This window comes from Mesoplodon mirus, assembly GCF_964341445.2.
Source record: "Mesoplodon mirus genome assembly, chromosome: X".
NCBI lineage: Eukaryota > Metazoa > Chordata > Mammalia > Artiodactyla > Ziphiidae > Mesoplodon > Mesoplodon mirus.
In genome coordinates, this window is record NC_138981.1 from 44,882,428 (window position 1) to 44,893,740 (window position 11,313).

The window sequence follows — 11,313 nt, forward strand, 5'->3', positions numbered from 1 at the left end:
TCAGCTGTGTTTACCTGAATCGAGCAAAGTTTCTAAACCAGCTCTGTCAGCAACCAGCGTCTCGCAATAAGTTTGGTAAAATTGCTGCTACTGAACGGGTGGAGAGCTACAAGCTAATCCTAGCTGTGCCCCTCCTGAGTGATCTCTGGCAAGTCATTTAACACCCACCCCATCCTCAATTTCTACTTCTCTGTAAAATGGCAATGATAATCCCAATTTAAGGATCAGAGGTTAATGCTTGCAAAGGGTCTGGTGCTGTGCCTGGCATCTAGTGAGTGCTCAATAAATTAGTCTGCACTGCAGTGCAGTGGAAAGAATCCCAGGCTTTGGAGTCAGGAAGACCTCAGTGCCAGGCACGGTGGACCATTACCAACTGTATGACCTTCAGGAGGTCATTGTGTCTCAAATTTGAGGTTACCCATGTGTAAAACGGGAATGATAATGCCTGCCCAGACTACCTCAGGGAGTAGTTATGGAGTTGAGATGAGCTCATGAACGGAGAAGTTGTTGTGAGAGGTGAGGGCTCCCTGCCAGTCTTAAGAGCCAAGCCATATACAGGCCATCAGAAAGCTCTTCTGAGTGCCACCTAACCTGCTCCCTTCAGATGCCAACCCTAGTTGAAGTTCTTCCTTGAAGGGTGTTAGTAATAAACAGACTATGGTGGTATTTTCTGCTCATGAGACTTAATGGGAGGAGAAGACTCACGTTTACTGGGCTTACTGTGTCTAGGACACTGTGCCAAATGCCTGTGCACATTATCACATTGAATCTTCTCAGGACCATCTCACTTGATCCATGTATCCCACTCCCTACTCAATATTTGTCCAGCACTACACATCTAAAACTGAACTTATGATAATAATTGTAGTTAACCTTCACCAAGTACTTTCTATGTGCCTGTCACTGTGTGCTCAACAGCTTTGATGTTCCCTTTGACAGTGAATGAATGGCACCCCCTCCAGCCTTTGCCCAAGGCAGAAACCTGGGAGTCAACCCTGACTGCTCCCTCCTCCTCAACTCCCACATACCTGTCAATCCTAAATCTTGCCAGTCCTATCTCTGAAATCTCTTGACTTTCCAACTCTTACTGCCACTATCCCGTCTAAGCCACTATCACCTGCCAACTCGGCAACTGCAAAAGCCGCCTCACTGTTCTTCCTCCCTCCAGGACTGGCTCTCTATAACCCACTCCCCACAGCCAGAATAATCCTTCTGAAACACAAAACTAGTGATGACTTTCCTGTTTATAAGCCTTCAGTGGTCCCCATTATCCTTAGGATGAAGTCCACATCTGTATCATAGCTTCAAAGGCCTTTTGTGATCTGGTCTACCTCTACATCCTCACCCTCATCACAGTCTCACACTCTCCTCACTAGCTGTGCTGAACCACTTCAGTTTCCCAAGGCCCTGAGCTGGCACTCTAACCTCCAGGTCATTGCACATGCTGTTCCCTCTGCCTAAAACATTTTCACTCTTTTGTCTTTTGCCTGGCTAACTTTGACTCATTGTTCAGCCAGGTTAGGTTCTCTTGCCATCTATATGCTTCTGTAATCCACTAATCTTGGTTCTACTACACTATATTGTAACTGCTTAATTGCCTTCCATGCTCACCTCTGTAGATCAGAGATGATGTCTACTTTGCCCATTTTTGTACCCCTAGGGCTAGCACATGATATGCAGTTAATAAATATTTGGTGAATGAATGAATGATTATTTCACAGATTAGCAACCTGAGGCAAGAGAAGAGAAGTGATTCTCTCACCCAGGGACTGGAATCCAGGTCAACCTGAATCCAAGGTCTATCTTCTCTGTGCTCCACAGAGCTCAGTTACACTAGTCTAGTATATCCAGTAGTCCAGAAGAGACAATACAGATAGGGGACATCCACAGGGAAGGGGAATTTGCCAAACTGAGAGATGCTTCTCATCAGGGTTCAGTTCAGAGCTGTTTGCTATCAGGAAGCCTGGGTTCAAGTCTCCTCTAACCAAGCGTGTGCTGCTTTGGGTCTCAGTTTCCCCATCTGTGAGTGAGGGGGCTAGAGCAGATTATGTCCATGGGGCATGTCTCAGGACGTCCTAGCCTACCTCACTGGCTGCAGATTCACCTCTTCGAGCACCCTCTTTCATTTCTCCTAGATCCCCATCTTCCAAAACACACCAGCAACCATCCACCTCCCATAACTTTCCCCATAACAGCCCTTCTACTAGTTAAAAGGAATTGAAATTGGGAGTATTTTCAACCCCTCCAGCCCAACTCAGCCCCCAAACCCACAGAGCCAGGAGGTGCTCATCCTTGTCTCTCCTCTCAGGTTTTATTGACTGATGGAAACTACATCTTTGTCAACCACCAGCTCCGCAGGGACAGTGCTGGGGACAGGGAACCTGAGATGATGCCAGATTTCAGCCTGAGAGCAGACAGAGAGTTCCGGAAGGTGACCGAAGAGGGAGAAGAGAGAGGGATATGTGAAAAGGCATTGTGGGGTGAAGGAGGAGATCAAGAAGTTCCTCCTGCCTCCTCCAGCTGCCAGAGCTCAGGAACAACCCAGGCCTCAGCCCCTGCCACTTCTGGACTCCTGCCCAAGAACATGGAATCAGCCCATGATCTCCAAACACAGCCCAGCTCTCGCCAGCTGCCAGGCTTTTATCTCAGCCAGTCCAGACTCCAGCCCAACCCAGGAAGGAAGCAAGCCAGAGAAGAGAGAAGGAGGAGTAGTTAGAGGTGGCCCCTATGATTAGGGCAGATGTAAATACTGCAGCAAACTGGGCAGAGGCTTTGCATAATGTCACGGCAGCAGCTGCTATTGCTAGAGTTTGCTGGGGGCCCAGTGGAGGACGGGGTTGCAGGGGCCCATTTCCAGCAGCCAGGAAAGGGGGGTGGTGTTTGTGCTATCTGTGTGTGTTGGGAAAGGCAGCCTGACCCCTGAACCAAGGTCACTGCTGAGGCCACAGCCCAAGAAGCCTGTGGTGGCACTCCAAGCTTCGGAATTTGAGAGTTGTTGGGCCTGGTGGAGGGTGGGGACTTCTTCTAGAGGCCAGATCAGAAGTGAGGGTTCTCTTCTTTGAACCCCCAAACCTCCACGGCTCAGCCAGAGAGAAGAGGAAGTTTCACCTCTTCTTCTTGGGCCAGAACTCCTGAGGGGAGGAGCATGCAGGAGGCCCGCTTGGGTAGAGGGGCCAGTCCCAGTGTGCTGGAGCAGGGAGGCTGGGGGCCTGAGGAAGCCCAGTGCTTCAGCTCCCACAGGGAAAACTGTCTGGGGTAGGGGAAGTTTCCCTTTCCCTGGCTATTTCCCCACCAGGTGGGCCATCCCATGAAACTCCATTGCATAGTTCTCAGTGGGGGGCAGAAGGGGTCCCCAGGCTGTCCTTCTCTGCATCCCCAAAATACGGCTTTGGAAGGGAGCCCCCAAGAATTGGGAGAGCGCGCTGTATGGGCAGGCCCGTCCCTCATAGGGAAGAGATCTTGACAGTCTCGGGAAGGAGGCAAGGGGTACCCAGGCTGGAGTTCCTGAGGGTGCTGCTGGCCCCACTGCCACCACCGCCAGGGGAGGAAGGTTGGCTCTCATCTGGGGTGTTGGCAGGAGGGGTGGGGATACTGATGATGGCAGCCACGAAGTCCCGGCTGTCGCAGTTCAAGTCAAGGCCGTCATGGGGCTTGGCATTGAGGCTTGAGCGGCTGTGGATAAGGGTGGGAAGATGGAAGGCTCTTAAAAAGTCATCTTAATACTTGCCACGGCAATCATGACATTTATTGAGTGCCTACTGGGTCCCTGGCACTGTGCTAAATGCTTCCCCTGCACCCTCAATTATGGTGGTGCAGAGTGAGGGCTCTGGAGTCAAATAGTCCTGATCCCACCTCAACCACTCTAAACCTCTCTTCTCTCATCTGTAGCATGGGAATAACAATGTTTTCTACCTCACAGAGATGTTGTGGAGATTAAATAAGATAATAAATGATACAAAATGCTTAGAGTAGTGTCTGCTACATAATGAGCACACACATCAAAGTGTTATCTATTGTGCTTACTCCTTGCAGTGCCAGAGTCCTCACAACAGTCTACTGTAAGATCTACACAATCTGGTCCCTGTTCCTTTCTGATTTTACCTCCTACCACTCTCCCCCTCACTCACTCCACTCTACTCACAGAAGCTTCCTGGCTGTGTCTCTAACATGCAGACCCATTCCTGCCTCAGGGCCTTTGCACAGGCTGTTTGCTTTGCCTGGAAAGCTCTCCCTCTAGGTATCCACATGGCTCATTCCCTCTCCTCCTTCAGATCTCAGCTCAGACATCACCTCAGCAAAACCTTCCCCGACCACACTGTTAAAACTGCATCACACCCTGTTCTACACTCTCTATCCTCCATCCCTGATTTATTTTTCTCCTTGGCACTTAACGCACTGCATCATCTGTGTATTAGTTTTTTAACTGTCTCATCTCACTAGAATAGAAGTTCCATAAGCTCAGGATTTCTGTCTGTTCTATTCACTGCCAAAATTGAACTAAACTCCTAAACTAAAGTGAATTCCAAAATGCCCCAAATTGTGCCTAGCATACAGTAGATGCTCAAAAAATGTTTATTGAAAGTACAAATGAAAAATGAGGAGTTCCAGACAAGATAAGCCCAAGCTTCCAGCATGGAGGAGTTTGGGTTTGCGCTTGACTTGCTAGGAGGCCCGGAGTCATGAAATCTCAGACCGCTTGGTCCAAGCTCTGAGCTTCCCCGGGAGAGGGGCTGCACAGCAGGTCAGCATGCTTACCTCTGAGGGGCAGGGCTCCTCTGCAGCCCTGCCAGCGTGTCCAGCTCCTGCATGCTGCCACGGCTGACCGAGGCAGTGGAGTTGGCAAGGCGGATGGCACGGCGCTTGGCTCTGCGGGGGCAGCAAGAGGATAGCAGGCTGCCAGGCCCCACTGGCTGGGAGGACACGGACGTGCTGCGGCTGGTGCGGCCACCCAGCGAGACAGCGCCCAGGGCCTCACTGAAGGTTAGCTCATCCGTGAACTCATGGCACTGTGGGCAGAAGGGAGGCATGGTCACAGGGCACCACAAGGAAGCTGACCTCACCCCCAGGCTTTTGCTTAGGCCATTCCTTCCTTTCTGTAAGTCGCTCTCTCTTCCCTTCCCTTGCCCATCCTTCAAGGCTCAGCTCTACTTGGGCCTCTTCCGGGAAGCCCTGTGTGATTTCCACAATTAGTAGTGAGCCTCCCATCCCAGGAGGGAGCTGGCTTGGTGGCAAAGGGACACCCTTCATTCTGCCACACCACCTCTCATTAGGCCTCACCGTTGTCTTCTCTAGACAATGCAGCAAGTGGTGATGTTGCTGCTCAAAAGCAGAACGTTTCCTGACACACAGCGCCTGTTCTTCCCCACTGCTGCTGTCCTGGAGTGGATAGAGCAGAGAGGTGAGGTGAGCACCTTCCTCCTCCCGTCACTGCTCACCTCCCACCCCAATCCAGGCCCCTATCCACCTCAAGACCCCCGTTCTGCTTGTACTGCAGGAAGGCGTTGGTGGTACCACTCTTTGCCAACCGGATCCTTGCCAAGCGCACCTTCTACAGAGAGAGGAGGAGATAGAAGGTCAGGTAGGCAAACATAAGAGTAGACTGGCTTGGGGTGTGGGGAATAGGAGGTACTCAGACGGAAGGTGCAGTTACCTGCTGTGCTCGGCGCTTGTCAGCACGCTGGTTCTGGTGGTAGATGCGGCTAAAGTTGGACACAATGACTGGCACAGGCAGAGCAATGACCAAGACGCCACTGAGTGAGCAGATGGATCCGAAAATCTTGCCAGCAATGGTGCTGGGCACCATGTCTCCATAGCTGGGGCCGGGGGAGGTAAGCCAAGGTCAAGAAAAATACCCACCCACCCCTCAGTCCCCCACTGCATCCCATCCAACTTGACTCACTCTGTGACCCTGGCCAGGCATTCAAACTCTCTGGTCTCAGTTTCTTGCTCTGCAAAAATTGGGGAATGACCTCTCTGGCCACCAGTGGGGGTCAAATGAGAAATGGGCCCTCAGCCCCTACTGTCTGCTGCCCCCATCCAAGCCGTGCACCGGGCATCTGAGTCAGCTGGAAATCTATTAATACCAAGCATGGGGGGAAGGAGGAAGTCACAGGCAGTAAATATAGCCTCCCGGAGAGAGAGTCCCACCACCACAGGCCAGCTAAGGGGCTCTGAGTCCTGGGAGCAGTGCTCTGTTGGTTTTGCTTGTGTCTGTCTTACCTTCTCTAGGTAGCACCCTATCCTATTCCCCCAGGGGAAGCCTTGAAACTGTCCTCATATTAAAAAATAGAGGGGGAGCCTTGAAACTCCTCCCTCCCTTTCTCCATACCACCCCCCCTCCCATGGAGATGGAGCAGAGCCAATCTTACCAACTTGTTTGGTTGGGGGTGGGGGGCGTGAAGCTCAGCAAGGTTCCATAACTGATTTGCTCAAAATCACACAGCATACTCTTGTTCTAACCACGGGACCAATCAGATCCCCTCCACAGAAACGCAGCCTCTGCAGTCTTCAGCCTCTAGGCCTTTGCCCCCACCCCTCCCCCAGGATGCCTCTTCCTTATTCTTTACTTTGACTCATTTAAAAGTCTCTCCAGGGCTTCCCTGCTGGCGCGGTGGTTGAGAGTCCGCCTGCCGATGCAGGGGACACGGGTTCGTGCCCCGGTCCGGGAGGATCCCACATGCCGCGGAGCGGCTGGGCCCGTGAGCCATGGCCACTGGGCCTGCGCGTCTGGAGCCTGTGCTCCGCAACGGGAGAGGCCACAACTGAGAGGCCCGCATATCGCAAAATAAAATAAAATAAAATAAAAAATAAAAGTAAAAGTCTCTCCAACTTGGCCATTTCTGGCACTGCGATGTATCATCTCTGACTGGGTCCTCAAGTATGAGACATATTCCCAGGGTGAGGACTGAATAGGATAAAAAGACATCAGAATACCCAGTTCCAACCTGTTCTCAGTGCTCAGTATTTGTCAATACAATCCTGAAACTCCAACCAGAGTTAATTTCTACTTTTTAGAAACCTCAAATCAATTTTTCTGTTCTACTACTAAGGTCCTGAGTAATCCCAATGTATCCGTTCAACAGATACTGAGCAGCAACTGCATACCTAATCCCAGTGATAGGAATTTAGAAAAGGACCACAGTTATCTGCCCTAGACAATGTCTTTAAGAGCAACATGAGTTTGGTGATTTCATTTGATGTGCTTATCCCATTTCCTCTCAAGGACTGGCAGTAAAAAAAAAATGATGCTGAAAATATCTTGTTCTGGGGAAACATCAAGGAATCACCGAGCCACAGAGGTAGTGCCCCACACAGCAGATGAATCTAAAGGGTTGAGAGACATGGGTCCTCAAGATGGAAAAAGGGGTGATAGAAAGCGAATATCTATTTATCCTGCACCAGAAACATTCAGATAACTTTCATAACCATGATGTCACTGAATCCCCTCTGGATGTTGAAGGGATCATCATTTCTCATTTTGCAGAGGGGAAAACTAGCCCAGAGAAAACAAGGTCAACAGAAAGAGTGCAGCTAAGACCATCGTTGAACCCAAGTCTCCTGACCTGAAAATTAAGGTATTGTCAGAGCTGGGAGGGATTTGGAGATTAATCCAACTCCCTCACTTTTTACAGATGACCAAATTGAAGTTCAAATAGAGAGAGAGAGATCATTTATCTAACCTTTTTAATTTTACAGAAAAGGTGAGTGTAATTGACTGATCAGGCAGCTCCCCACACAGGGTCTGCACTCACCCAAGTGTGGTCATGGTGACAATGGTATACCAGAAGGCCGCGGGGATGCTAGTAAAGTTGGTCTTGTTTGTGCCCTTCTCGGCATAAAACATAACAGTGGCGAAGATGATGATGGCCATGGTAAGGGAAAAGAGGAGAAAGCCCAGCTCAGAGGCACAGCTCTTGAGTGTGTAGCCCAGAATCCGCAAGCCCTGTGAGTGCCTGGAGAACTTGAAGATACGGAACACCCGGAACACCCGCAGGGTGACAAAGGCCCCCGAGACATCTTCGTTCTTGGGCACGAGGAGCCCAATGTAGTAGGGCAGGATGGCCACCACATCGATGAGGCTCATTACACTCCGCAGGAAGCGGCAACGGCTAGGGGCCGCGAACAGCCGCAGAAGGTATTCACCTGTGAATATGAGTACACAGGCCGTGTCCATGCAGAAAAAGGCCAGCGGGAAGCGCTCGCCACAGGGCTGCTCCCTCGGGGGCCGCCGTGAAGGGCCGCGGCACGGAATGGTCTCAACCACGTTGGCGATGACCGACACAGCGATGAAAAAGCCGGTAACGTAGTAGAAAACGAGGGCTGCGGTGCTCGTGTGTGGGTTCTCAAAGGCCCGCCAGAGCTGTTGCCGCAGGGAGCTGCCAGCTGGCAGGGATGGGCCGTCCCCGGCCTGCTCAGCCTCCTCGTCCTCCGCCAGGCGCTCGGCGTTCTCCTTCTTGCGGTCCCGGTACTCTTCGAGGCAGCAGTCGCCCATGAGCTCAGGCACCAGGCCATAGAAGGCCAGCTCTTCGTCAAAGGCCTGGATGCACTCCTGCCGTGGGCAGTGCAGGCGGCCCGTGCGGTAGAAGTTAAGCACGTGCCGGAACATGTCTGGGTCGCGATCAAAGAAGTACTCGCCTGAGTCGGCGTCATAGAAGAATTCCTTTTCTGAACTGCCCAGCAGAGTGTCTGGGTAGCGGTCGAGCGTGTTCTTCCAGGTCTCAAAGCGCCGTCCGCTCACGTTCACCACCAGAACCTCATCCCCTCGAGATGTCTTCACCCCCGGCGCGGGGGGCAGGGGCTGCTGGGCCAGGGGCAGCCAGCCCACCGCGGCCGCCCGTGCAAAAGGCAGCCATGTGGCCACGCCTGCTGCCATCCTGCCGCGCCCCAGGCCCACGGAGACTTGGGTGGGGGGTGGCCTTTAGGAGAATGTGGCTGTCTCCAGGATGGTGGAGGCTTGGAGAGGCCCTGGGCCACTCGCACAAGGAAACTGGGGGTGTCTAGAGAGGCCAAGAGGAACCGGGAGGAGGAACTAGAGAGATGGGCAAGGGCTTGGGGGACATATAGAGGGTCTTAGAGGGACCAGGGCGATGTCTTGAGGGAGTGAGAAGGGGCTAGGGGACATGGAGAGGAGCAGAAGAGGAGCGCCTAGAGGTGCCAAAAAGGATCCGAGGGAGTGTTTAGAGACTGAGATGATTCTAGAGGGGTCAGCACTGCCTGAGAGGTATCTGGGGGTGTCTAGGATGAAGCAAGAAACACTGGGGAGTTGTCCACACTCTCAAGAGCTCTGAGGGAAGGAAGAAGGGACTGGAACCACTTAGTGGGGTTGGAGAGGGGATCGGGGCATCCGAAGGGGTAGAAATGGAACCAGAGGTGTTTGCAAGAGGCTGAGAGTGTCTGGAGGGGGATTCTGAAGGAACTGAGTGAGGAGGGTTGTCCAAACCCTCAAGACTTCTGGGGAGAAGATAAGGGGGTTGGAGCCCCTTTGTGGATCTAGGAAAGGGGTTGGTGCATCTAAGCGGTGGCTACAGAGCCAGGAGTTTGTAAAGAGGCTGAGAGGTGTCTTGGGAGTGCCTAGAGCTGCCAAGAATAGCCTGAGGGTGGGGTGTCCACAATCTACAGGAGTTCTGGGGAAGGAAGGAGAGGTGGGGCCCCCTAGCGGGGCTGGAGAAGGGGGTGGGGTATCTAAAGGGTTAGATATGGGGCCAGGTTATTTTTCGGAGGCTGAGAGGTGTCTGGTAGAGAAGGGTATCCAGGGGGGCTGAGAAAGCCTGGTCCACCCTCTCAAGAGTTCAGGGGGTACGGAAGGGACCTGGAGAACCCCTCAGGGCTAGGACTCAACTGGAAGAAAGTTGGGCACAGCCCCAGAGCATCCAGAGAATCAAAACAGACTAAGATAAGAGGAAGACGGGGTCCCCCTCAAAATGGGTTGGAGGGCAGGGTGGGGTGTTGAAAGGGAGTTGGGTGTGTCTGCAGGGAGGGGGGCTCCTGGGCCTTACGGGAGCCCAGGAAGGCTGGGATCAGGCTGCGTCCCACCGTTGGGGGCTGGTCTGGGGAAACCACACCCCGAGGGGCTGGTGGTATGTGCTGGGCAGCGGCAGAAGCAGCAGCGGCAGCAGGACGAGAGGAGGAAGAGGAGAAGCAGCCACAGCCAGGCCTGGGAGAGGAGAAGGCAGCACAGGCAGGAGGAGGGGGCTGGGTCCCTGGAAGGAGGCTCTGGAAGGACAAGGTCCAGTAGGAGTGTCCCAGGATGGGCTAGGGCCTGGGGGCTGGACCAGGGAAGGACAAGGACAGCACTGTTGGTGGCCCCCTCCCCCTCCCCATAGGGCCGTCCTCACCTGTGTCCCCGCTGCAGCAGCGGCAACAGCGGTGGGGCTGGGGGTACCAAACACCGGAGCTCCTGCCCCACTCTGCAGAGCTGCCCAAGTTCTCCACCTCCTCTGGCTCTCTCTCCCCGCCCCTCTGAGCTTGCCGGGAGATGGAGAGAGAGGCAGGGAGGGGCCTCGTGGCTCCCAGAGCCCCCTCCCCTAGGACTGCCTGAGAGGGACCCTGGGGAGACTCCGCCTCCTACAAAGCTGGTTGGGCCTCAGTCGCGTCATCTGGAAAATGGGGGTGGCAGGGAGCTTTGCCAATTCTCCCCACCTCCTTCCTGGACTCCCCCCTCTTCCTGCCCAGATCCTACCCCCTCTGCCCCCAGGGGCCCCCACCCCCACCCGTCTGAATCAGCAGCACTTAGCAGATCCGATCGATGGGGAGGCATCTGTTAATGGCCCCAGAGCGGGGAGTGCCACGGGGAATGATGCAGCTGCAGCGCTGTGTCCCCTCCCTGCCCCCTAGGCTGGAGAAGGGGGGGTGGGGGAAAACTGGTGGGGGGGTGTTTCTCTAGAGGCCAGGCCCCCAAAGCTGCTCCCCAGTGGTGCTGGAGGGGTTAGAGTCCTGCTCTAACCAAGACTGCTGCCTTGGGACTGGAGCACTGTCCTGTTTGCGGATGTGGAACGTCGCGGGGGGGTGGGTAAGGGGAGTACAGATGGGGACAAGCCAGGTCCCACCTCCATAGCAGGTTCTCCCCCAGGCAGGCCCCACGCTGAGGTGCAGTCTCCATCATCTGTCCACATCCAGGAGCCTCAAATCATGCCTCCTCCGCTAGAGGGCTCTGCTCCTGGGTAACAAGAGCACTGGGTACCAAGTGCCTCAGGCATGGGTGGGTTCAAGCCCCAGCTGTGCCACTGACTTATGTCCTTGAGGAAGTGACTTGCATTCTTTTTCTCTTTGTCGGGTGGACAGTTACCCCAGCTTGATAGTGTCTTTGGGAGCAGT

At 53.7% G+C, this 11,313-nt stretch overlaps 1 protein-coding gene across 1 annotated transcript; it reads right to left on the reverse strand.

Moving 5' to 3' along the window:
* Positions 1 to 2,449: 2,449 nt before the first annotated feature.
* KCND1 (potassium voltage-gated channel subfamily D member 1) lies at positions 2,450 to 10,467 on the reverse strand. Its single transcript, XM_082609640.1, has 6 exons — positions 7,752 to 10,467; positions 5,651 to 5,813; positions 5,465 to 5,548; positions 5,278 to 5,376; positions 4,756 to 5,006; positions 2,450 to 3,672 (listed from the first exon to the last, which is right to left on the reverse strand). Exons 1-6 carry the CDS (start codon positions 8,870 to 8,872, stop codon positions 3,444 to 3,446), a joined length of 1,947 nt encoding a protein of 648 aa, XP_082465766.1. The 5' UTR covers positions 8,873 to 10,467; the 3' UTR covers positions 2,450 to 3,443.
* Positions 10,468 to 11,313: the final 846 nt, after the last annotated feature.